Genomic DNA, 25,978 nt, shown 5'->3' on the forward strand with positions numbered 1-25,978 from the left:
ATGAAATACAAGTGGTTTGTACAATTGTGAGTGAAGGGGATGATGTACAATGTTTGAAATAACTGAATATAGAAAGTATTTAATGTTGTGCCACTGTATTTACCATTGTACCTCAGACCCATCTCAGGTGCCTCACCTTGCCCCCCAACAGCCTGCAAGCACAGAACAGCCGTCCTGAGTAGTTCAGGGATGGGGTTAAAAACACTTTAATTGGGCTGTTTACATTAAAGATTATTTTTTACCAGTGTTTAAAAAACCAGAAAAAATACAAAAATATTTTTAAAAGAAAAACAAATTATATTCAAAAGTGCTTCGGTTCAGTCCCTGTGCATGTTTGTCTCACTATGCTGCTTTAAATGGGCTCCACTTAGGGCTGGCAGAGCTTGTGGAGAGGGAATCCCAGGGCAGTGCAAGCTTAGTCCCAGGGTTTCTTATGGGGCCTTGTGGGCTACATCTGATCCCTGACAAACCATGCATTTGGTGAGGATGGGATTGTTTTCTGTTTTTTCTTTTTGCTGCATAGTTGGCTAGTTGTTAAAAAACCCAGGTTGTTACGTATCTGGGAGTAGTACAAGAAGCCTGGACTAGGTGAGACAGGAAGCCCTTGTCAGCCCAAGGACATCAGCCTCGGAGCTCAGGGACATGAAGCCAAACATCAGTAACAGGAGCAAACACCCACACTAGGGCTATGCTGGACACACACAAGAGACATTCAGATCTGAACTATCAACTCTAAGGGGTCAGCTGAGCAGTGAGGATGTTTTAGCATCAAGGCAGTGAAGACTCAGGCTAATTCTCTACAGGCTGCTGGGAACGCTGCCCTGTGGAGAACTGAGCTACCTCTTTCCTTAAACACCAACGCTTCTTCTTTTTCTTCTGCCAACATATGCTTGTTCACCTGGGGACAAGAAAGTTAAAAGGAGGGTTAATTGGAAAGTTCATGTAAAAAGACAAAAGATCCAAACTAAAAAACTGGGGCTGTGTTTTCCAGCTATTCCCAGGGATGGGCTGGTGCCGCTCCCTGATAGGAGAGCAGGGTTTGACTGGGGATGGCACGTGTTCCTACCTTTCTCTCCCTTCTCTCCTTTTGGTCCCCTGTGCCCATGTCGTCCTGGTGGGCCCATTGGCCCAGGGTCACCTGAAGGAACAAGAAGACCCAAGTTTGCTCTTGAGCACAAGTGACCCACAGACAGGGATAGGCCAGGGGAAGGGGGAGACCAAGTCAGGATGACATTTTGGCTGAGATCCTGAAGGTGCCCCCTTCACTGTGAGAGGGTGTGACCTCGAGCAGTGCTGTGACCTCTGTGGTCACAGTGCTGCTTCCTGGGCATCACAGGGCTGAAGAGGGAAAGGATGGCAAGCCTTACCTTTGGGTCCAGGATACCCCCTCTCCCCCTTTTCACCGGCTGGCCCCTGGATGGCACCATGTGCTGGAGAGGGAAATGAAGGAGAGAGTGAATGAGTGGGACAAACCACTGCCCACTCAGAGAAGCTGTGAGTCACACTGGAAGGACATTTCTCTTGGTTAGATGGGAATAGACTGACAGCAACATTTTTAAAAACGGTTTTGGTCCCAACAAAGTCCCAGGGACAGGCTGTGATGTCATTTCACCAGTGCTGCTCTGTCACTCTCTCTGGGTGTCCTGGCTGTCACTAGGGCTGGAGCTGGCCCACACTCAGGGTGGGGAATCTGAGAGCAGAGTGAGCAACTGGCTCATGTTTCTGTATGTGTGCCAGCCCAGCCATGTTAGAATGGGCCACAAAGGTTGTAAGCACAGAGGCCTTCAGGGTTTGGGATAAGTTTCCTACAAATAGTGGGAAAAACTGATGTCCTTCCTAATGATAAGACCTCCAGCAAGGGAGGAAGGAGATGGAAAGACCATCCACCTTCAACTCTGCACCTTGACTTTTGTAGCGTGCAAAGGTGAAAAGATCAGTAGGTCTGTGAGAGGTCAGGGAGACTGCATATGCATGAGCCAGAAACGCCAAGTCAAAATGAAACTTACTTCTAAAGAAGTCCATGAGGTCTGCGGTGACATTGCCATAGGCTGCAAAAACCTTGCTGATGCCAGGGGGACCAGGAGGGCCTGGGGGACCTGCGGGTCCCTGTGCAGTGTAAGCCATCAGGTCCTGGAGAATACCTCGGCCTGCAGAATTAAAGATGTCATTTGAAAGAAGCTCTGGGAGAACTGTGGCTGGATGCTGAGGCAGAAGGTGTAAGGGAGAGCTGTAGGCAGCAAGAATGGGAGGGAAGTGAAGAGCATGACCAGGCACAGGGGATGTGGAGTTGTAGGCTGGGATAGGGAGGGTCAGGATGAGCAGGCATAGCACTCACTCTGCAGGCTCTCTGACACACGGAGTGCCAGCTTGTCGTAATCCAGGGAACCAGAGAAGGAGTTGCTGAAGGATCTGCTCGACCCTGCTGATCTCCTGTGTGATTCCTCCTCTGTCAGCAGCCCATCGAAGGACCCATCAGTGCCCATGGAGGCATCGTAAGTGCCATCGCTGCCCACTGAGGCGTGGTAAGAGGACATGCTGCTCGTGGAGCTGCCATACGAGCTGCCTGAGCCCAGTGAGCCCCTGTGGGAGCCCTCAGCACCAAGGGACCCTCCATGCAAGTGCTCAGAAGCTCGTAACCCTTGGTATGAGGAAGACATAGACCCAGACACCAAGCCACTGTCTCCTTTGGGTCCTGGTGGTCCCCGTGGCCCAGGGGGCCCAGGGGGTCCTGAGATGTAGCTTCGAATTTCATCACCTGCAAAATACAAGGGGGGAACTTCAGGGACACTGAGCTTGGCAGAGGTCCCGTGGTACCACCTGAATGAAGAGTGAAGTGTGAAGTTCTGTCCCACCAACCATCACAGTGACCCTCATCCAGTGCCATTTCTCAGGCAGCAGGCGCATGTCAACCTTGGAATCTACAGATGGCATGACACCCTGCTCCTTCCCATCTCTTCCACAATTTTGTGTGCCCAATCTTGGGAGCACGCCCAATGATTTTGCAGAAGGGTGCACTCCTCAGGCCAATTTCAGCACCTCTGCCAAAAGAGCCATTCTGTGACCAGTTTGCTAAAACTGAGGTGTTTTTGAAAGACTGCCCTGGATAACTTGCCAGGATGAGCTCAGACCACTGGTGCTTCACAGCTGGCTCAGTGCCACCTTCCAAACCCTCCATTATCCATGGCTCTCTGGGCAGATGTTTGCCAAAGAAAATGCTTCTCCCATAGCAAAACTCTGCCGGTGACCTTACTGGGGACTCACTGTTCAGCACAGGCCAGTTGTAGTTACCCAGTGCCTGTCCCTGCTGTCTCACAACACAGACTTTGGCTGGCAGTTGGACTGAGAGGAGAAAAGCCTACAGGGTGCAGCACAGTCCTGCACAGACCTGGCTGCAGAGGGAAGGTGTTGCTGTAGCCCCAGTTCACAGAAGGCTCCTACAGGAATGTCTCAGCTGTGGCAGAGCCAGTCATCTACATAAGGCAAAGTATGGCTTGGGATATGTGCAGGGAGGATGGATGGTGTCCCCTTACTCTTCAGGTACTGGATCAGCTCACTCCTGAACTCGTCGCTGTGGGTGATGTCAGCATAGGACAGAAGGCCAGTTCCAGAGAAGCCTGGTGGTCCTGGAGGGCCAGGAGGGCCAGGAGGGCCCCGGACTCCAGACAGGGAAGAGTATCCAACATCTTGAGAGAGAGGAAGAATTACTTTCCTTCAGTGAGAGGACAAGAAAATTGTGCGTGTCTGGGGATTTTGGAGGCTTAAAGGCTCCAATCCCGACTTCCACCCCTTTACAGATTACATTGATGAGATATTTTTCTTTAGAGTGACTTTGTTCCCAGTGGGCAGTCACATCCCTGCTAAGCTAAATCTCAGCCTCAGTCCCTCCAGCATCTACAAACAGAATATCCCTGCCAGCTGTGAGAAACACAAGTGCTTACTTTGTAGGTAGGCAGAGACATCTTCAAGAGAGGTGCCTGGTGATCCAGGGATCCCTGGAGGTCCCGGGGGCCCTGCAGGACCAGGGGGTCCAACAACACCACTGAATTCAGAGTCTGTAAGACACAAGGGAAGAAAATAAGTCACCCAAACAACCATAACCCTGATGAATGTTCCTTGACAATACAGGTTATGCCAGATACAGACAAGTATAAGGCTTTTTTTCTCTCCAGCACCTTTGGGTGCAGCCTTCCTGGTGCACCTCACTTCCCTGCATGTAGATGTCACATTGGAAAGTCAGGTGATTCCAAAGGCAGTAAAGTCCTTATTTTTTAAATATACTTTTAAAGAGTGGCATAAGAAATGATGCCTCTATGCTGCAGAGTTTGGATACAACAAAGGGCTCCTTCATGCCCATCTCCAAGACAGCCCCACTGCTGTTGCTCCTCACAGGAGCATGGTGATCCAGCTGCAGCCCCCTGTGGAGTGTGCAGGTGCCAGCAGAGGCCTGCAGTGCTGCTAAGGACAAAGGGCCATCAGAGGGTTACTTGTGATGATGGCCAAAAAGGGAAATTCTAAGGCTGTAAAAAAGATGCTGGGGGCATGTAGAGCCCCATGGCAGGGGAGTATAGAAGTTGGCTTACTTCGCAGGTATGCTATCAGGTCACTGTAAGATACACCAGGTGTCCCTGGAGGCCCAGGTGGTCCAGGGAGTCCAATGCTCATCCCAGAATCTGCAAAATCAAACAGATCCACATTATCAGAACAGGCTGTTACAGGGTGAGCACACAAGCCGCAGGGCTTGTTCATGGGCAATGCAGGAGGGGCTCCTGCAGAGTGGAGTGCTCCCATCAGCAGGTTGTACAGGGAGCCAGAGCTCAAACCTTGTTCTGGACTTTTGAGTTTACCCTGACAATTCCAACACAAGGACACCCACAGACAGGCAGACAGCAGGCCTCTATTCCTGGCAAAAGCTCTGCACCTCATGAACCCGTGATGGGGTGGGGGCACCCCTGGACTTGCAGCTCAGTGGCGACCCACAGGCTGATGGATGTGCTGCTCTCCCTGTGTCTGCAGCTCTGGGGCAACACTCTGCACTTTGTGATTTGCTTTAATGAAATGTCCCTGATGACAAAATGCAGCTTGAGCCATTGGGGTGCTGCCATTAAACTGCAGTTTCCTCCTGGAAATTCCCTCCATCTTAGGAGCAGTCCACTAGTGAGATCTGGGCACAAAGAGCGGTTCAGAGAAACTGAGCATGGGCCAGGCTGTGTTTTTAAGCAGATAGTTGCAGCTACCAGGATTAAGCATTTTAGCACTGCTACGGGGGATGCTCAAAGAGTCCTCTCTGTCCAACAGTTCTTATATGCCATATCACCCCTTTACGGATGGGAAAATGAAGCAGAGATGTGGAATTTACTTCAACTAACTTTAAACTTCTAAGAGTTTGTTGCCTGAGCTGCCTTGACACAAAGTGGGCACAGACCAACTCTTTCACAGGGAGATACATCCTGACCACAGAGATAAGGGTTAGAAAGGCACTTAAAGGTGTTGATGGGACTTCTAAGATGTCTGAGATGAAATTATAGTCCTAAACTCAATTTTTAACAAAGAAAGGATTCATTACTAGTCTGTGGATGGTATCTTAGCTACAGGGTATCTTTGTTCTCTTCCAAGTCTCTCACAGTCCCTGTGAGGAGGTCTCTGTACAGAGGGATTCACACAGTCAGCACTGGAATAGTTTCTACCAACTGACAGCATGAGCTTTGTGCTGAGTTCCCAAAGGAACAGAGGGAAACACACACTAATAAAACCATTACTTGACAAGTAGCTGATAAACCTCCTGGTCAGCTCATCATAATCCAGTGACAGAGACATTCCATCTCCTCCTGGCCCAGGAGGTCCCGGTGGGCCCCGAGGTCCAATGAGATACTGACGAATTTCTTCTCCTAGAAATGAAAAAAAATGCATCTTTTAAGGCTGCCCAGCTGCTGCACAGACACCAAGTGTGAGGAGTTTGCAGCCCATGAGCTGAGCCCCCACCACTAGGGAGACCATCAAAACCTATGGATGCAAAGCTCCTTTCCTCCCTCTTTTCTGAGTGAATTGTCCTGTATACAGTGCCAGAAACATTTGTGAAAAGGCTGGGAACCTCCTATAATAAGGGTGTGAGGAGGATGAGAATTTGGATTGCTTAATTCCTTGTGCTCTGTTTTTTTCAGGACACCCTGGACAACTTCTTGGGTAAAGGGAATGAAAACCAGCTCAGCTGGGAAAGACCATGCTGAGCTTTGTGGCAATTCAGTAGCCATCTGGAGCACAGTGCTGGCCAGCATTATCAACACCTTCAGGGACAGCCAAATGACATCCTGGAGATTTACCTGTCAGCCCACAGTAACAGTGTGTGTAGAAAAGAATGCAGAGTTGGGGATCCCCCTCACCTTAAGAACAACAACATAGCAAGGCCATGGGGGGAGCATGGGGGGAGCTGGAAAGAAGAACACTCTGAAGCAGCTGCAGGTAACTCCAGTTGCAGACTGGAGACTGGAAAGGAAAGAGAGATCTCCAGGATGATGAGATGATTAAGCCCCAATCCCGTGTTTCCCTTGAGGGTCACTCACTCTGCAGCAGATCCAGAAGTTCTTGGTACAAAATGGATGTAGTTGATACTGAGCTAGAAAATGACTCATAGCGACCTGAAGAGCCTGTGGGAATGAAAAGGTTTTACATCAGGCAGGGTAACACAAAAGGTAAGGAGGGGTCAGGAAGGGACAAAGAAAAGATGAATTAATTAACTGGTAGCATGGCCTTCACATGCCCCCAACTATGGAACAGCTGCTATCTCACACATCCTGGTCATCTCCACAGCTGTGTGCTCTGTGCATTTCTGGTTGAGATTCCAGGCTACTTCCAAAAGCTTTGGGAATTTCATCTACTTTAGGAGGGCCCCAAGCACACAAGACAACCCCAGAATACTTAAGACCACATATACTAAATAAAGCCACCTCTGTTTGGGTCATGGTGGTGTTAAAGGGTCTAACAGCAAATGTTTAGTATGAGACTTTTTAAACAGCAGCAACTGCTAGTTAATCTACCCATTAAAATAGGACAAGGCTCAGAGGACACCTCAGCTGTGTGGAGTCCTGGGCCTAGACTGCTGAAGATGAATAACCTGGCTGGGGTGCTGCTATTTAATGACTTGTTTCTCCTCTCATTCTCACCTCCTAGGTGCTTCAAAAGCTCAGCTGAGGGCCTGACTCAGTACAGAGTTTACAAACATGGTGCTTACTTGTCATATAGCTCATGACACGGGTAGCCAGCTCTGCATAATCCAAGGTCACCCCATCTGCAGTGGTGATAAGTCCAGGTGGGCCTGGAGGGCCTGGTGGGCCTTGGGCACCAGTCAAATAATGTCTGACGTTGTCACCTACATAGAAAGTCCAAGATATGCCCACATCACTAAGAGGGAAGACTGACCATATCCACAGACACTCTTCCACTGACAAAGAACACGACAACAGAAGGACAGTTCTGCAGTGGGCAACAGCACTTTACAGTATTCAGCAGAAATAAGCCCATAGTAGCAGAGCTGCTGTTTCTAAAAGAAGAGGGACAAGGGCTTAGGGAGCAAAAGAGAGATAGGCATGCAACTTCTGACCCACAGCAAAAATTTCATTATACTCACTCTTCAGGTAGTCAGTGATATACTGCTGAATCTCTTGAGATGAACCTCCACTTGGGCCGGGAGGACCGGGTGGCCCAGGAGGTCCTGGGGGTCCCTGAATTTGTCTGGATCCACCTACAGAAAGCATTGTAAGAAGAAGGAATGTTTTTGGCACAGTTGCATTAGACCAAGTGATAGTAAAGTGTACTTGCTTTAAGCCCTTCCCACAGGTCTGGAAAGACCTTTGGAAATGGAATATGGAGGGGCTTCCCCTGCATCTTTAAATACAGTCTGAGCATGAGCTACTTGGCAGTATAATGTCTTCAATTAATTCAGCATCTTATAATTCAGCTTGTGCAGGGCTGAGTCCAAAGACATTCCTGGCTTTGTACAGGCAGACCTGGTGGGTTTGTGCACTAGAGTGCAGTGCTGTGCAGAATACAGATGGAGATCATAGCACAAACTCATTAGTCTAACCTCACTGCCCTGCTGCTCCCAATCCCAGTCAGCCTGGGCAGCACCAGTTCAAGAACCTGTTTACACAGAGGCAAAACTCTGGCTTAAAGGATTCCCAGTAAGCTGGAAAAAGAAAACTGTAATTTCTTAAATTTTCTGATTTAAGGCAAGCTGCGTAAAAAGAGGTTTTGAACACAAATCCCATCAGCATTAGGTTGGGACACACACCGGCAAAAGTCAAACGACCTTTTTCAAAGTCTCCACCAGGATATCAGCATTCCTTGTTAAGAGCAATTACGGTCTGGCCTCTTACCTCGAGATGCTCCTGGGATGCCAGGTGCGCCTGGGACACCTGCATCACCTGGAAAAGAGTGAGGGAGTCAGACAGTTGTAACGGGTATGACTGCATGTTGCATACTTGGTCATGTGAAGCAGTTGAGCTACATGTCATCAGAGAAGCAACTACCAGCCCTTGCAATGACTGTCTTGAAGTGCCAGCTTGTCGGGAAAGAGCATAAGGAAGAGGCCATGGCAGCCCTCCTGAGCCTTCTGTGACCTGGTCAAGCGCCTTGTGCTCACAGCAATTCTGTGAGCCTGAATTCTGCTTTGCCTGAAAAGGCAGGGGTGAGCACAGCACTAGTTCCAAAAGGACCGCGTTGTTCCATCCTTTAGTCTCAACCATGCTTGGATGTGTGAGGCCATCCCCAAAGAAATAAAGATGATTTTTAACTTCACCTTTTGGTCCAGGCGGGCCTGGTGGGCCTGGGGGTCCTTGTATGGTGACTCTTTCACCTGCTGTTGCAGAAAGACAGTCAGAGATTTATAGGAATAAAGTATGTGGACAAAATCCTGGCTCCACTAAAATTAAGTTAGACTGAACAGAGCAGGATTTTGGCCCCTGATTTCAGCCTAGGGACGATGAATTCAAAGGAGGAAAGGGGGCACAGACTGACCGTGGGAGAATGCTGAAATGCCAGGATTACCCGGTTCTCCTGCATGAGACACAGAAATGGAGGAGCAGTCATATACCCAGGCAAACTACCCTGAAACCCACTGATATCTACTGGAAGCCTCCTTACCTGTGAATCCCCGTGGACCTCGTTCACCTGTGAACAGGGGAGCAGAGGAATGGTGTTAGGATTTGCTTTATTCTCATCAGCAACATCCCAGCCCACACTGCAGCATATCATCTTGGCCTTCAATTTGTAGGGGAGCAATGGGTAAAGGGAGCAGGTCCATGCTTCCCTGCCAGCTGAGAGCTGAGCTACACTTCACAGGGCCACCTCAGTGCAGACTTAGTCCACAGTGCATTTTGCAAAAAGGCTGCCCCCTTCAACAGCAAATCTGAAGCTCTGAATATTCTTGAGTCTAATGGGCTTGCAAAGTTCAGATCTGAATACAATGACTGCCTTGACACCAGTACTGGAGACTAACAAATGTCTTTGATAAAGACTGACTTGTTTTATAGCAGACAGGAGCCCTACTTAACGACAACTGTGCTACCTTTCTTACAGACAGAGAAAGGCAGAACTTTATGCTCCTAAGCCCTTCCTTCTTTTCAGTCTAAGGTGCTGAGAGACCTCTAGCACTTTGGTGAGGCAACAGGATATACCCACCTTGGTCTCCCTTCGGGCCTGGTGGTCCTGGTGGACCTGGTGGGCCTGTGAAGAATGCTTCTGCAATTCAAACAAAGAGATTTCTTCATGACATCCAACAGAACATGACACACGGTTTCTCTGGCTCCACTTGGTCCTAGTCATGTATGTGCTCTCTGGAGCCCCAACCAAACATTCCTAGGACCAGGTGAGGGAATGAGTGCCAAGAACCTACCTGAGGTGGACATGGATGATCCTGGTGGGCCCGGAGGTCCTGGCAATCCTTCTCCTAGGCAAAAGGGACACAGAAAGGCTTCAGGAAGGATGAACCTCAGCAACGTAAGGAAGTGCACGTAAGAGCTGCGACATCTCCAGCCACAGCCTTAGCGTATTTCCCAATGTAGGCTCTTACCACCGTTTTCTTCACACATCTATCCCTGATAGTTACTTTTCACTATCATTTTCCACTGCAGCAGAAAAGGACAGAGAAATTCCTTACTCTGTGGTACTGGGGGCCTATCCCGTCACACACCCAACCTGCTCCCGTTTCCTACTGAGCAGAGAGCAAGGAATGGGGTTCTGCTCCTGTCACATGTGCTCCCACAGCTTCCCTGTCCTGGCTGCAAAAGGGAAGTCTGTGTTACAGGATGGCACATGGGGATATGTTTCTCATGATAAGAACCTCCCTATCTGTCTGCAGTTGAAAGTTAAGGCTGGACAAGTAAGAAGTAAATATGGAATTGATTGCAGTTACTTCCTTTGGCAACTTGAAAACTTCGAGTGTCTTCCCAAAAGATATGGCTTTTACTAATTAATACTCTGGCTAGAAACCTCTGCCAAAGTAAATGTCCTTTGCTGGGCAGCATCTTGCTGCAGTGAAATTGTGTTGATATGAACCCATTATGTAACATTCTGCTTCCAGCCCTAGGCCTTGGAAAAAACCTATCACTTTCCAATTTGGTTTCAGAGGAACAAGCTCTTACCTGGGGGACCACGAAGTCCAGGGGGTCCTTGCACAGATTCACCTGATGACAAAAGAAACAGGAGTATTAGAGAATATTTACTCAGCATACTGCATGACCCAGAAATGTGCCATGTTGTGTGAGAATCCCCCGGCTTAGGTACTGAGCTCGGTATGTTACATACCTGGTGGTCCAGGGGGACCTGGTGGTCCTGCTCGCCCTTGCAAATCTCCCAGCACTGTGCAAAAGAGAAACACAAACAAGGGAAAATTGTTGCTATGGAACTACTGCTGCTATGGAAACTGTCCATATATTGCTGTTAGAAGCTCTTACAGTCAAAGGTGGACTAAGACAGGACCTGGGTGACCTAAGCCAAAGATGAAGCAGAGGAGGGAGAGGAGAGATGTGTTTGGTGAGGACATAAAGCAAAATACAGCGCTGAGCAGGATGGCAGCATATTGGAAACATGGAGGAGAGCAATGGTTGTTGTGAGAAAGAGAAAAGGACTCAAAGGAGGGAAAGCACTTTCAAGGAGACAAAAGATTCTTTAAAAGAGGCAAGTTTTCGGGGCAGAACATAACACAGACGTTATTTAACAAGTAGGTGCACTGCGTTATCTTAATTGTACTGTGAGATCTACCCTCACCTCCAAGCTGAGGCACAAACTCAAAGTTCAGTGATGCTGAGAGCCAAGACTCTCAAGGAATTGGATAGTACTGAAGCATGGTCTGAATCTACATGGTCCCATTCAGATGGTGATCAGGCAAGGATCATTTATAATTTTATGGCCTCTTCTATGTTGCTGCAAACTTGCAGAGGTCCCAGATCCTAGGAATACCGACTCTAAGTGCATCACACATCTAGTGTTGCACAGAGCAAGCACTTTTCTTGGGATGTTCCTAAACCATTCTGTTCTGCTCTGTTTATTTTCATCTTAATATTTAAAAATTTTACAAAATGTTAAATTTTTTTCATCTTAAAATTTATTTATTCCCCTGTAAATTCATCCTTTAATTTGAAGAGAGATTATTCCTGTTGGTTAGATTAACATGCCTTTTCAAAGTGGTTCTCTTACAGATGGCTCCATGTTCACATTGTACAGGGAACTGCCCTGTGTGAACTCAGTGGCTGAAAGTTCTCAGCTCTGTGAGTATTTCCCCTGTTAGTGGCTGCTTACCAGTCACCATTCCTCAGCTTCCCTCTCTGTGACATGGGCTTGATGCCATGTGCCTCCTTCTGAAAGGACTTTGGGATGCACAGAGGGCTGAAGAGGTAGCTGGCTTTGCAGACACACCATCAAACACACACACACACACACACACAGACACTTGCCCCATGTCACACTGAGCAGAAAGAGTTAGGTGCCTCTCCTGGTAGCTGTGAGGAGGCCTTGAGGCTCTGAACTATCTCCAAGCAAAGGAGTGGAAAGGCAGCATCACTCACTTTGAGATGCTAACGATGAGACTTCTGTTCTGATGGTTTCTATCACAGCTTCACCTGGGGATCCTTTCTCACCCCGTGGACCTTTTCCCAGGAAAAAAAAAAATCAACAGAGAAAGGGATTTATGTAACACAGAGGGTGACATTTTGTACCTACTCCAACAAGAGGTTTGGACCTTTCTTATGAGAACTGGGAGCATGAACTCAGTCCCCAGATCTGAGGGACACTGCATTCAAATATGGAAATTACTGTCCAGTTTGCTCTAACAGGATCATAGAAAACCAGCTAATGAAGGTTCTTAGGGGTCAGCTCTGTTCAGGCCCTTCCAAACAGATGTCTGCCCAACTGGTAGTGCTTTCACAGTGACATTAATCCCAATTTGGCTCTAGTTTGTTCTCCTGCCTTTCAAAATGGCAGGAGGTATCCAGCTGGGCTATGTCCCCTATCACAGAAAGGTAACTGCACTTAAGAAGTGCCTTAGAAATACCAGCCCTCAGGAAAAATAGCATAAGAAAAAAAAGACATTTGCAGTATCCACATTACACTGGCTCTTATCACCCTCTTACCACCCCCCCTTCTTCCTCTGGGAAAACAAAACAAAACAAAAAAGATAGAAATTCTTTACAAGATTAATTAAGCCAAATAATGCAACAAAATGAACTGAAAGAAGAAATCTGAGAACAAAAGGGAGAGGGAATGTGCCAAGGGCTTAGAGAATTAGAAACAAAGGAAAACTAATGAATTCCTTTCTCTTAAGAAGCATAATCAAAGCTGAAGGAAAATGGTACCTTGCTGTCCAGGGAGACCAGCTGGTCCAACAGGACCTAGTTTCAAAGGAAAAAAACCAAATTTCATTAGATTTTACTGGTTGTATTTTACAATAGCACAAAGGAATCAATAGGACTTTTATAAGAACTGAGACTATCAAATAATGTATTTTTCTACACAACTAAATGGAATTGCTGTGGGCTATGAATTCATCAATGCCCCATGTATTACTTGAATTTCCATCATCTGGCAATTAAAATGCTTGGTGCCTCTTGGACTGGGGAAATAACCAGAATGCCACTGACCACAACAGAAAAGGAATGCAATAGGCCTCTTGCATTCTCTTTTGGAAACTGAGACTGGCTCTGCCAAACCAGCTCCAGGAGTAGCTCCAGGCACAGAAGTGCCATGAGAACCAGGGCTCAGGAACTCTGCTGCCTGACACCAGCATGCTGGAGGGCAGTGTCTGATTGGGACAGAGGAGTCTGAGGCCCAAGCTCATGCACAGCCAGAGTGTGTGTGTGAGAAAGATTTACAGATGCTTGAGTGGGAGTTCTGCTGCCTTGAGCTCAAAGTTGAGACTGGAAAACAAGCACTTCCTGATTTCAGCAACAGTGCTGGGAAAGGGATTAGACACAAGCCTGCCTTCCTGAGCAGCCAAAGAGCTTGATTCTAGTCCCTGGATTTGATGTATCACTACTTTGTACCCATCAGTACTCACCTGGAACACCTGGGGGACCAGTGGGACCAGGTGGGCCTGGGGGACCTGGTGGGCCTGGCAGAGTAATAGTTGATGAACCCTCTGAAAAACAAACACATAGACTTGCACACAGACACTTATATTCACACTTCCAGTGAATGTGTAACAAATCTATGCTTAAGGAATCCCACATCTCTGGCACAGATATTCTCCTGACACAGGGAGCCCAGGTACAGGTCTGACACACAGTCAAGATGAATTGAAGAAGCACAAAAAAACCCAGAGAAAATCGTCCTAAATCAGAAGTGTGACCCCTCACAGCACTACATACCTGCACTTACGACTTTTCCTGGAGCTCCAGGTTCTCCTAGGAAAACAAAGAGACAAAAGTTGAGCTTCTTTTTCCGGGGGCAGGTAAGATCTATAATAAGCTCAACAACATTGTATTATCAAGCATATAGTTTCTGTTTCCTCTGCCTTTGATGTCTTGTCTGAGAAGTCACAGCACTAGAAGGTCGAGGGGAAGCAAGAGAGCTGTGCTAATCCAGAGATACCCTCTGATCAGCTTTCCAAGCACTACATCTGCCAGCATAGGCAATAGCCTAGATTTATCCGAGGCAGGCACACGGCTTCCACTGCAGTCACCAGACATCTTACTCGTGTTCAGGGCAGAAGCGGGCTCCAAAGGTTTTCTCAGAGGAGAGCTGGCAGATGGCCTCACTGCCCCCCTTATACATTCAGGGAAGCTTTGGCTACCGTGCTTCTCAAACCTTCCCTTCCCAAAGCCACTAGATGCCACTGTTGATCCAGGGACTGGTCAGTGGAGCAGCTACTCCTCGCCAAAATGAAATCCTTAGAGAGAAAATGAGCATTAGGGAAGAAACAAAACTCACCTTTAGCCCCTGGTCGGCCTGGGTTGCCTGGAATTCCTGATATGAGGTAGATAAACAATTTAAAATGGTTAGTGCAAATATTGTTTGCTGTATGTTTTTCAGATGCCCCAGCTGAGTTTCACTTGTGGGTTTATAGAAGGAGCTCCCTACTGAAGACCCCAGCTTTCAGCCTTTATAAGCAGGTCCCTGATGACTTTATAAGCATGTGGAGGAACAGACTGAGCTGGTAGTGTCCCTGGGCTTCCCTGGTTCCACTGCTCCCTGGATGATGAGACTGCTTCATAGATTTACCTGTAGCTTCTTTTAGGTACTGCTACCTGTCCTGAGGCTCCTGGATGAATTCCCTGATGAACTGCCCCCCCAAACCACCTCTGCTTACAGATGTCACATCCTCTGTCCATCTCTATTGCTACATCCTCTCCCTTCTGTTTCTGCTGCCGCTTAGGACTTCTCAGTGATGCACAGGGAACTGAAACGCTATGTTTTGGAAAAAGGCAAAATTTCAACACTCAAAAGCCCTGCATTGCTCAAAAATTACACATCAAGCACAAAACCTCTCTCAAAAGCCAAAGGAGATGCAGAAACTTTGGGATATCACTTTGGAAGCCCTGAGCAGCACAGAAGGAAAATTACAAGGGTTTTTTGAGCCCATATCAAAGTATGTCATTGTTAAATTGGAATATGGTGGAAAAGCCTACCTGGTGGTCCTTGGGGTCCTGTAAGACCTGTCAGAAAAAGGCAAAAACTCTTAAGATGTCTAAAAAATTTCATGTGGGAAAAGGATAGACAGGGAGAAAAAGATTACATTTATGTGAAATTATAGCACACAATTCACAAGTGGTGGAAACTGGCATAGCAACTGGTATGTGAATCAGCTCATAGCAACTGATGTTTGCACTGTGGGCAGTTTTGGGATCATAAAGGAAGGATCTCGATTGTCTGAGTATTTTCCTTTCATCACCACCTTAAGAATACAGAAATCCTCTGCCAGACTTAAATTCAAATTAAGACCAGAAATTGACAAATACATCTGTGTTCCTGATGGAGCAAAAAGCATTTTTGTTCTCTGTATGCTTTTACCTGGCTCTCCGGCATCTCCAGTGGGTCCTGGAGGGCCTCTGGCACCTGGCATTCCCATAAGACCTGGTTCACCTAGGGACAGAATCACCATTTACAAGGCAGAAGTCACTGACGTACAATCTACCAATCCATTCAAGCTTGGCTGTCCTGCAGCACTTTCTGCCTATTGTACTCTCAGCCAACTGGCCATCTCCAGCATCAGTGTCTGGGAAGGGAACATCAATGACAGAAGAGCTCTGTAGAGAGGCAACACTGTCACAAGTTTACAGCCACTGTATGTCTCTTCCATGCTTACATGGTGACTCTACAGTTCTGAGACAGCAAGATCCCAGAACATGAATCTGCTGCCATCTTTCTCCCACCACTTTTACAAATCAACCTCTTGCCAAGTCAGAAAGTACCTGCACTCAAAGGAAGCCCTTACCTTTTTCACCTGGCTGTCCATCACGACCAGCTTGTCCTGCCCAAAGAAAGAGATTGTCAGGGACTCCTGAAACAGTACCACACTTGTCCTGTCCTCCTCCTAAGTGGAGCACAGCCCTAAACCAAAGAGTGGCTTTTCATCACATTGCATCTGAAAGAAATCTTGGCTGCAGTTACTGAAGATCCAGGAAGCATTCACTCAAAATTTAACTGTAGGACATTTTTTCTGAGTGTACAGACTAATCATACGTGTCCAAAGGAAAAACCTAGGATCACAACCAGCATGATTCCACTTCCATGGAAGTTGTTTCCTTGTCTGTGCTCACAGAAACACAATCTGGTGGCACTGACATTGCCTCACATATAAATACAGCTGCTTTCTGGTACCCACCTACAGGTCCTTTAGCCCCTGGCTCTCCTGGAGGTCCAGGTATTCCTCTTGACCCTTGTTCACCTGTAGCAAAATAGTACAGAAATTAATCAAACAACTCTTGGACAATGCTGTCCGCAGTAACTGCTGCTTTGCAACTGAAAACCAGCACTGACAGGATATTCAGGCCTCATGATTCACGACTGTCTCTGGGCATGAGAATGCTCAAGTGACATGAATACAGGGCATGTGAGAGAAGATTTTCCTAGAGCTAAATACAAAGATTCTTACCAGGATTACTGGAATCAAGAATGGGACCTATTTGTTTATAATTTTGGTGCAAAAATAAAACTCCTATAACCACTAACATAATTTTAATGTTTCAGAAAGCTAACTGAGATTGGCTGGGCTATACTTTTATTAGGTAGGCTGCTACTCCAGTATTTCAATCCACTGACCTGTCAATCCACGAGAACCCTTCTCACCCTGATCACCTGTGGTACAAAAAGGGGAAGGATTCTGTGAGATTGCTTCATTGTAAAATGTTTCCACCAGAGAAAATAAAGTTTGCTTTCTGACAAGAGCATAGAAGAAAAAGCCAAGGATTGGGGTAAAACCCATGGATAGTATCCATAACTAAAGGAATCTAAAGAAAATAACCACAAAAGATACCTAATTGAGCAAAATACCTTTGGGTCCAGGGGGTCCACTGGCTCCTTTTTCACCTGAAAGATACATGGATGATTGAACAATAGTAATAACAAGTCATAAGGGAAAGGCATCTAATGCATCAAGAAAAATCATATAGGAAATACAGATTCTCTGTTACCAGACAAACTCAAACAGGAAATTATTTAACACAGCTCCATCCATCCCACTGTTTTTCCTCTCTTAGACTGCTCTATTACCTCTACGTCTCACGCATTTCTCAATATTTGCTTGCAATTACTGACTAAGTTTTGTTTTGCCTCACCTTTCCTCCGTCTTACGCTTTTCTTTGCCCACAGAATCAAAATCTGACATGGTCAGACCACATCTGCTGCTCAGAGAAATGGCAGAAAAGCACCTCAGCTAATGCTGCTGTAACTGCCAGGGGGAGGAGAAAGTTACCTTTAGCACCTGGGAGTCCTGCTTCACCTCTAAATCCTTGTAGGCCAGGAGGACCTGCAGAAAAATGAGATGGGGGGGTTTTTATTCATCCCACTCAACACAGTGCACCACTGATGCAGAAAAAAATATGAGAAGCTGTCACTCTGTTTTTGTTCTCCCCAGTCTCTAGATGCCAGAGCAAAGGAATGCAGCACTCACCTGGAGGACCTTGTGGGCCTGGAGAACCCATCAGACCTGTAAGGAACATGGATTTCCTTTTAGTAACACCACAAGCAGAAAATGAACAAATCGCTTTCAGTTTGCTCAACAGCATCCACAACCCAACAGGTGTTTAATGGATTGGAATTTCCCCAGCCACGAGAAGAATTTGCATTACTGGCATCCTCAAAACCAGGACAACAAATTTGCAGAACTTAGTCCTTGTGACATTGAGGAAATGTTTTCCACTAGTAAAGTAAAGTAAAGAGACCCAAGCCGTCCATCTTGGCTGAGATGCTGGGATCTGTGCTTCAGACCATTAGTTCACTTTTCTGGTTAGTGCAGAGTAACACAAGTGAAGCAGGACAGCTGGGATGCTCATTTACTCCCAACCTCTCTGCTAGGTTCTCTCTCTCCATCTTCACATTTACCTTTTAGGCCAGCAGAACCTGGGGGTCCTGGTGGCCCTGGAGGACCTGGCTCACCAACAGCACCTGCAAAATAAGAGCATGAATAGACACTGTAGAATACAGCTGTGATCCCATTTTCACATTATCCCATCTACAGTTACTCTTTTTCTGGCAAGTGTCATGAATAATCTGCTGGTCAGTTCAAAACACCCAAATACGTATGCATTGTCCAAGAAAAATATATGACCTCACTGGGCTTTAGCAAGACAAATCCCCCAGCTTTGATGATTTGGATAACAGGGAAGAAGATGACCTTGATAGTAAAGTGACTTTGGTTCTGTCAAACTCAAACTTGACTGTGAGACCTGGGAAACCAAAGCAACCCTTATTTACCCATTATAAGTCTGGCAAAAAACATCCTTTAGGCCATATCAATCTGTTCTGGGGGATGTCTAGACATGAAATCTGGATTTGAATAGTGAAATCAAATTCTATCACTGAGGTGTTTTAATAATTGTGACCAAACTCTAGCTTTTGACCATCTCTGTTTTATCCAACAAGAAGACACCTGGTTCCTACCTCTGTCTCCTTTTTCTCCAAACCCAGGTGGTCCTGGCTCCCCTCGAGGCCCTGGTAGCCCTTCTCGACCTCTTTGTCCCATGGGACCTTCCATGCCAGGCTCACCTACAGGAAATAAATGCCTTGAAAAAACAGGTGTCTGAGGGAGAGAGGCCTTGGGCAAAAGGATCCATGGCCCCCTCCACTGGGGAAGGCAATGATCACACCAGCCAGGTGTCTGTATTCCCATGCCATATGTCAGCCACTTGTGAAAGACTCACAGCACTGACAGAGATGCTCACCCATGCTGCCCTTCTGTCCTTTTGGTCCTTCTGGTCCTGCATGCCCAATTGGACCAGGAATGCCTGGAAGAAAACACAGTAAATGTTCAGAGTTCTCAACTGTGTACCATAAAACAATAACATGCAAGTTAGGGGAACCTGAAGCCTGGAGAGGTTAATTCTATGGGGTAAAAAATATATTACTCATAAGGTGGGTCCTTGGTCTCTTTAGAAGAACACAATACATATAAAAGCACAAGAAAGCTGGACCAATTATTTATGCAGCTCCAGGAGTCTTCCAGTGGTAGACTGGGATCTTCACAACCCCAAATTCAGTATGTTCAGCTAAGAGGAAGTCTGTCCAAGGCTTCACTTGTAACCAAGTCTCTGAGCTGTGTCTGTAGCTCAGCACCAAGGTAATAATCAAGTGACTCAGTCTATGCTAAATATTGACTCTTTAGAGAGCCACCTTGAGCTAAGTTTATGGTACAAAACTTGTTCTTGCCTACAGTAATGTCACTGAATGTCCTCTCTCAAAGAGGAATTGAACTATAGCCCACCTGGGACACCAGGAAGTCCTCGGTCACCTGTAGACAGAAACAAAGAGACAGTCAGTGGGGAATAAGTCTTCCCTTTTAGTCACTTTGGCTAACCCTCACCCCCACAAAAAAGAGTTTATGTTCCTGGAATATTTACAAGTTCTAGTGTCTCCAGCAATTGTCTCCCTTGTATTTATGCAAAAAATTGAGTCATTCACACCATACAAAACCCTCTGTGCACTGAAGCACCCTCTGATTAAACCAGGTAGAGCCTGGCTTCAGGAATGACTTTCATCCAGGTGAAAGGAGCTCCCAGATTCAAAGTGAGATCTGTTATCTCTTCTACTATGAACTCTAAAATTTTCTTTGACCAGAAAACAAGAAAAAAACCCCAAACTTCACAACAATATCTGAACTAACAGATAACTAGCATCAGCTTCTCTAAATACTGGAGTAACAAAAAACCATTTTCTACCCAGGTCCTATGACAGGCTGCCAATCTACCTGAGAAATCAGGTAACTTCAGACTCACCTTTGGGACCTTGTATTCCCATGTCACCTGAGGAAAGTGGAAAAAAAAAGTTGAATCAAGAGACATCCTATGATTACTCATTCATTTTTTCTTCTAGTTGCTTTCCCACCTCCAATGAAACATGAAGGAGTTACAGCCAAAATAGGACACTTTACACTTGAATAGTACAGGATCGGACCCAACCTGGCCTTTCAGACTGGCACAATGCAAGATTTGGCCTCCTGTATTGTTCTGCATGGGATCAGGGTCTCCACAGTTTACATGGCAAACTGGCAGGAGCAGGACAGTGACTATCCTCCTGCACTCAGCACTGGTGAGACTGCACCTCGAGTGTTGTGTCCAGTTCTGGCCCCTCACTACAAGAAGGTCTTAAGGTGCTAGAGTGTGTCCAGAGAGGGGCAACAGAGCTGGGGAAGGGTCTAGAGCACAAGTCCTGTGAGGAGTGGCTGAGGGAGCTGGGGGTGTTTAGCCTAAAAAAGAGGAGACTAAGGGGTGACCTTATTGCTCACTACAACTGCCTGAAAGGAAGGTAGTGAGCTGGGAGTCAGCTACTTCTCCCAAGTAACAAGCGATAGGACAAGAGGAAATGGCCTCAAGCTTCACCAGGGAGGTTTAGATTGGATATTAGGAAAAATTTCTTCACCAGAAGGGTTATGGTGCATTGGCACGGCTGCCCAGGGAAGAGGTTAAGTCACTGTCCCTGGAGGCACTGAAAAGACACATAGATGTGGGCCTTAGGGAGGTGGTTTAGTGATGGACATGGCAGTGTTATGTTTATGGTTAGACTCCATGATCTTCAAGGACTTTTCCAACCTAAACAATTCTAAGATTCTTTTTGTTCAAATAAAAACCATTTTCATCTTTCTCACCACTAACTGTCCCTTGAAGCAACAACCGCCCCAAAATTGTGCATTGCCAGAGCCAAGGAATTGGACAGGGCAAGAGAAGGACTATATGGCTGTACCTTTCTCACCACGTTCTCCTCTCTCCCCTCGGAAGTAGCCTGTAACAGGAAGTGAAAGGGCTGTTAGGGTGCATTATACAATACAGCTACTCATTTCAAAAACAAGGATCCATCTATTTGGATTTAAGGCTACAGGCAGCACAGTATGGTTTTGTGAGTTTCCTCAGTAAATTTGTTTTCACAAATACATGAAATCTCTAAAGATGGGAGAATGTAGTCTCCTCTGTTGTTAATCTCTTTCCATCATCTGCTAAACAGAAGTAAATCACCTTTCCCTTGCTACCAAAAGTAGCAGGAGAAATAAGGTAAGGGTTCATTTTTTGACTCTGCTCACCTCGTTCTATTTCCTTATTCAGTCTGCTCTTCACCATCAACCAGACTGACTCTTCATTTTCATATGGGAAGGTCGAAGAGGGTGAGATACCATGAAGAAAGTCTACTCTTGAAACATCCTTTTCTATTTTTGAATTCCCTTGGTTAATTGCCAGGAGGCCACCATTGATTTTTTCCAGGTCTTCCACACGAGATTTCAGCTTTCTCACTTCTTCCGCTGGAAGGTTAAAGGAAAATGCTAGGGAACATGCTGCTAGATATGCATGCCTGAAATACCTTGTGCTATCACAGGGACATGCCAACACTGTCAGGTAGCTATGGCCACTGAGTTTTGCAGAATTCTTTCTATCTTTTCTTTTCCAGCAGGGATATCTGGAGTTTAAATGACAACTTTGGAATCTGTCAGTCTCAGAGCAGTAAGATCTCAGGAACTTTCCTATCCTGCTCACCCCAAGACTATGTAACTCCTTACCAAAGATTGTGTTCCTTATCCATTCCTTCTGTCCATTTGTAATATTTTAGTGGCAGTTACCACCAAGCTGAATGTTCTCCTCAGTTCTGTGGCTTGGTATCTCTGGTGCTTGGGCTCATTGCCAGCTTAAACGCTCTGTCCTTCTATCCCATTCAACATTTTTTTCCTTAGTTATTTCTTACCCAGAGCAATGAGTCCAAAAAGCAAGCCGAGGAGAAACAACCATGCTAGAAGCAAACCCAGGAGCCATTTCCACCAGCTACAGCAGGAACCACAGGGACACCAGGATGGTGCTGATCCAATGGCACCCCCTGCATCACCACCTCGTATTTCTGCAAGAGGGAAGGAGCAGTCTCCTGGTTAATGAAAAGTTCCTTGACTTCAGTGTTCAGAATCTCTAACAAGAAGGACACCAAGGTCTGATCCATTATACAAAGGGCTATGGAAAAAATCTTTACACCACTCTGCGCACATAGTGAGTGTAATTCTAGTCCCTGTGGAAGATAGGAACAGTATTTCCAAAGGAATTTCCAACAGGGGACGAAAACATTCAGCGCATTTTAAAATAACAGCTGGAAAACATGATCCCATAGGGGTAATTTTTTTCTACAGATCTGAGCCATAAATGACAGCAATAGCCAGCATGGTCTGTCTGAGCCCTCTCTTCCGCAAAAATCTGTCCCAGTAGCAGGATGTAGCTGGACTGTCAGCTATCTGATTTTCTCTAGCCATAAAAAAATATCCCAGCTACCCACTCCTCTACAATTAAATCACTGGTACTAATTTCTCTGGTAGCCTCCTGAACATTCCCTCCCCCTGATTCACTGCACAGAGATCACTCATGTCCCTCAAGAATGATTGCTTTTTTTGTATATCGTGCTTTGGTGATTCTTCCAATGAAAGACTGTGTTGCATCACTTACCTGCATAAGTTTCTTTGTCCCTTTTTGGCATGGATTTCAGCCCTCCTGTTTTAACAACAGTAAAAGAGGTTTTATCAGTCTTTCTGTGCATAATAAAATTTAGAGTGGGGGCTTGAAATGGAAAGGTAGTAATGGAGGCAGAAGGAAAAAGTTCTGTTGCATTTCCACAGGAACAAACTCTTACCATTTGCATCTGATTTTAGGCCAGTATCTGTAGCATAAGAGGAGGAAAATCCCTGCTTCTCTTTCTTCAAGGTGTCTTCTACAAAAGACCCTGAGCAGGAACCAAATAAAATTAAAAATGTTACACCAGAAGTTCAACCGGCCCTATCTTCTTTCATTGGTAAAAGGCATATTTTTATTGGGAAGACACAATAGCTCTGCCTGTTTAAACCAGATCAAGGTTTTTTGCTCTCAAAGCTCCTGAGCTTTGTGAAATATCCCAAGGAACACTCTGGAGCTTCAAATGCAAAAGCCAGAGCTAGATTTCAGCTGGCATGGTTAAAAGCTGCCTGCCTTCCAGAGGTTCTTGTATGATGTACAAGTCAGGTATAGTGTCCTGAACGCTGAACTTCCCTTATGATCGGTCTCCACTTCTCTGCCCTCAGAATAACCACATGTCCTGAAAAAAGGAAGTTACCTCCATTAAGCCCAGTGTTAGAGGCACTAAAGACTTTGCCACTGTCCTTTGTCATGACCAAGAGTTCCATCTCCTTTGCTGGTGCCTTCTCCTTCTCCAGCAGCACGAACTTGCAGTCTTTGCGCAGAATGTCATCTCCTTGGGAGCTCAAAACAGTTCCTCCTGGAGTATTGGTAAAAGCCAGTAAAGAGGAGATGAGTGTGAGCCATTGAGTCCATAACTACAAGCCACATCACTTTTGTTCATAAAAACAGGTGGTCACATTGTGATTGGAGTTGCCACTACCATAAGCACCCTGTAAGAGACACACTGGTCACTAAAGGTAACAGGAGAGCTGTGCATGTCATTAGGTTTCTTTGGAGATGTGCATTTCACTAGCAGGGGAGCAACTGCTGCCAGAAATGGAGAACATCCGGAATTCAATCACATGTAGAAGTGATTTGCTCAATGACCTCTTTGCTCCTCACACCTACTATGGAGTCAAAGAAACTCAACCTGAGAGAGAAATTCAGGGGTCAGCAGAGCCACCACAGCTCAAGCTGAGGAGCCCATCAAGCACTGCCAAGTTACTCTGTCAAGCACAAAGCACTCCATATCCTGGGAGCCAGGCAGGGTTAGAAGACAATGAACTGCAGTTTACTGAGGTTTGGCACAGGCCAAACAAGGGTCAAAACCATCACTGTGGTCACTCTTGTGCCACAAGGCATTATGAAGTATGTCTGGAATGGTGTACAAGCATGAATTTGCACACAAATTGACACAATATTGAAAATCAAGATAAACAGAAAGGTATTATTCCATTACTCTTGCGGAACCTGGAATAAACCTTTATTAGAAATGTTATCCTAACTTCTGTGGTCTTTACACCTATTTTTAAGCCTTGTCTTTGGGAGTCCTTGGATTACAAAGCAAACTTGGCTTACTTTACACACACAGAAAAGAAAAGTATAATTTATAACTCTCAGAGTTGCAGAAAAGAGCTGGAAAGAATGAATCCTAACTGATCAAGGACAAAGGGCTTCTCTCATTAAAAAAACATAATCTGACCATGTATAAGTCAATTCCTTCATTTTTGAGTGGTTGAAGCTGGTACTATTGAAAAATTATTTTTAAGAGCAACCTTGCAAATGTTTTGGCCTCAAATGAAGTACAATTTAATGCATGCTTTTCTATCCAGCTCCCTGCCTGCTGAGCAGAAATAGCTCAGAATTAAAGAATCCAAGTTATTACAGAGATCTGAATCAGACCCGTTCGTTTGCTCATTCTTAGCTTCTGACTCACTTTCTTTTCAGAAAGGTACTGGTAGACTTGGCTAGTGACAAGTTATGCACTTGAGCGTCACTCAGCTGGGCTGAATCTCTAACTTGTTTTTATTATGATATTCTTATACAAGGCCATGCCTGAACATCTGTGAATAACACACTTACCTGCTGAGGCAGAGACACCAGTACTTGCCATGGTGTTGCTCTGAGAAGTGTTCTTCATCCCATATGCTGCAAAGAAGAAAATCAGCAATGACAGAGATGAAGGATAACAAGGGATCTACACACACCAAAGCATTTGAAAATCTTTTCTCATTCAGTGTTCCTAGGAGAACTCAAACAACCAAGGGTTTCCCCAGCAAGCAAATCTCTAGTGCATCAGCACTGGGAGCTACTCCTGCACATGCAAAGCAGAGGAAATATTCCTCAATATCCCTTCATACCACACTGTGCCACACAAGAAGATGGTGATGAGGGAGCCTCTGTCAAGAAGAACTTTCTAGTCACTGCAGAAAAGGTGGAAGAAGGAAGCACACATTGGTGACCCTCACACTTTCTCTATGCTTACTTTGTTGCTGACCTGCAGAGGCTGCTGTAGCATTCTGGGTCACAGATGAAGAGCTTGGAGACAGGTTGTTTTGAACTCCAAACACTGCAAAGAAAAACATTGCAATGAGGGTTATAGGAGTCCTGCAGTGTAAGTGGCATTCCGGCTAAAATCCAAACAAAACCAATGATACAGTAATAATGACCTCTCCCAACAAATTTCACCAGCTATCTGGAGGCATCACGGGCCTAAGCATTTCTGTAGAAAGATCTTCCTCACAAAATGTTTTGTAACTTCGATCACTTTGCTGTATTGCTATTGTAGGCCCAGGACCATAATGGTGACCATTTTAAAACATTATCTCGAGTTACATTGCAAGGCCACTCTCATAGCTGCATGGACATTTCTGCAGGTGGGGCAGTTGGGAAAAAGCTGCTGACACTCAGATCAGGAATAGGAGAGAAACTGGTCTATAGGTATTATCTCACTGTACTTGTTTGCCAGAAATGTGGTGCTGTCAAAGCGTGAAGGGAAGAAAAATCTGACCTGTAGAGGAAGAGCTCAGGCCCGCGTTCAGGGTATGATTGGTGGGAGCCAGGTTATTTGGAACACCAAAAACTGCAAAAAGAGGAAGTAAAATGTTACTACTTCTCTCAAATCATAAATCCAACACTCAAAGGTCAGTGGCACAGTCCCAGAAATTAAGAGTCAACTTGGAAGTGCAATTAATGATAATGCACAAAAATTGCACAGAGGAAAAATCTTGAAAATTTTGACAACAAACCACCCTTTTACTGAACTGACAAAGAGGAAATAATCCTACCTCAGACAAGTTGAGATTGTGTGACAGTGAGAGAAAGTAAAGCTTTTAATAGTATGCCATCATAAAGCTTCCTGTGTTTTTTCTCTGCAACTGGGGAAT

General features: G+C 45.8%; 1 protein-coding gene across 4 annotated transcripts in view; it reads right to left on the reverse strand.

Annotated features, from left to right (window-relative positions):
- Positions 1-190: 190 nt before the first annotated feature.
- COL17A1 (collagen type XVII alpha 1 chain) overlaps positions 191-25,978 on the reverse strand; it is a 39,602-nt gene continuing 13,814 nt past the window's right edge. Inside the window, exons 11-57 of one of the 4 annotated variants that reach the window (XM_042019262.1) lie at positions 25,603-25,674; positions 25,090-25,161; positions 24,675-24,740; positions 23,248-23,409; positions 22,792-22,881; positions 22,608-22,652; positions 21,868-22,017; positions 21,215-21,430; positions 20,881-20,919; positions 19,917-19,943; positions 19,406-19,432; positions 18,867-18,929; positions 18,586-18,690; positions 18,028-18,090; positions 17,597-17,632; positions 17,399-17,452; positions 16,978-17,013; positions 16,747-16,782; positions 16,310-16,372; positions 15,920-15,955; positions 15,496-15,567; positions 15,114-15,140; positions 14,416-14,451; positions 13,854-13,889; positions 13,544-13,624; positions 12,843-12,878; positions 12,057-12,137; positions 10,798-10,851; positions 10,635-10,676; positions 9,887-9,940; positions 9,673-9,732; positions 9,136-9,162; positions 9,010-9,048; positions 8,792-8,851; positions 8,370-8,417; positions 7,622-7,735; positions 7,226-7,363; positions 6,558-6,641; positions 5,757-5,885; positions 4,581-4,670; positions 3,939-4,052; positions 3,531-3,683; positions 2,336-2,755; positions 2,007-2,147; positions 1,368-1,430; positions 1,067-1,138; positions 191-898 (exon numbers count right to left, since the gene is read on the reverse strand). In XM_042019262.1, coding sequence (XP_041875196.1) covers positions 849-898; positions 1,067-1,138; positions 1,368-1,430; positions 2,007-2,147; positions 2,336-2,755; positions 3,531-3,683; positions 3,939-4,052; positions 4,581-4,670; positions 5,757-5,885; positions 6,558-6,641; positions 7,226-7,363; positions 7,622-7,735; positions 8,370-8,417; positions 8,792-8,851; positions 9,010-9,048; positions 9,136-9,162; positions 9,673-9,732; positions 9,887-9,940; positions 10,635-10,676; positions 10,798-10,851; positions 12,057-12,137; positions 12,843-12,878; positions 13,544-13,624; positions 13,854-13,889; positions 14,416-14,451; positions 15,114-15,140; positions 15,496-15,567; positions 15,920-15,955; positions 16,310-16,372; positions 16,747-16,782; positions 16,978-17,013; positions 17,399-17,452; positions 17,597-17,632; positions 18,028-18,090; positions 18,586-18,690; positions 18,867-18,929; positions 19,406-19,432; positions 19,917-19,943; positions 20,881-20,919; positions 21,215-21,430; positions 21,868-22,017; positions 22,608-22,652; positions 22,792-22,881; positions 23,248-23,409; positions 24,675-24,740; positions 25,090-25,161; positions 25,603-25,674 — 3,779 coding nt within the window. In that variant the 3' untranslated portion in view covers positions 191-848. Of the gene's footprint in view, positions 899-1,066; positions 1,139-1,367; positions 1,431-2,006; positions 2,148-2,335; positions 2,756-3,530; positions 3,684-3,938; positions 4,053-4,580; positions 4,671-5,756; positions 5,886-6,557; positions 6,642-7,225; positions 7,364-7,621; positions 7,736-8,369; positions 8,418-8,791; positions 8,852-9,009; positions 9,049-9,135; positions 9,163-9,672; positions 9,733-9,886; positions 9,941-10,634; positions 10,677-10,797; positions 10,852-12,056; positions 12,138-12,842; positions 12,879-13,543; positions 13,625-13,853; positions 13,890-14,415; positions 14,452-15,113; positions 15,141-15,495; positions 15,568-15,919; positions 15,956-16,309; positions 16,373-16,746; positions 16,783-16,977; positions 17,014-17,398; positions 17,453-17,596; positions 17,633-18,027; positions 18,091-18,585; positions 18,691-18,866; positions 18,930-19,405; positions 19,433-19,916; positions 19,944-20,880; positions 20,920-21,214; positions 21,431-21,867; positions 22,018-22,607; positions 22,653-22,791; positions 22,882-23,247; positions 23,410-24,674; positions 24,741-25,077; positions 25,162-25,602; positions 25,675-25,978 lie in introns of all 4 variants that reach the window. The other 3 variants (XM_042019261.1, XM_042019259.1, XM_042019258.1) reach the window with 3 other exon arrangements.

This window comes from Corvus kubaryi, unplaced genomic scaffold (assembly GCF_017639235.1).
Source record: "Corvus kubaryi isolate FWS band 111438036 unplaced genomic scaffold, C.kubaryi_AGA036_p1.0 138, whole genome shotgun sequence".
Lineage (NCBI taxonomy): Eukaryota > Metazoa > Chordata > Aves > Passeriformes > Corvidae > Corvus > Corvus kubaryi.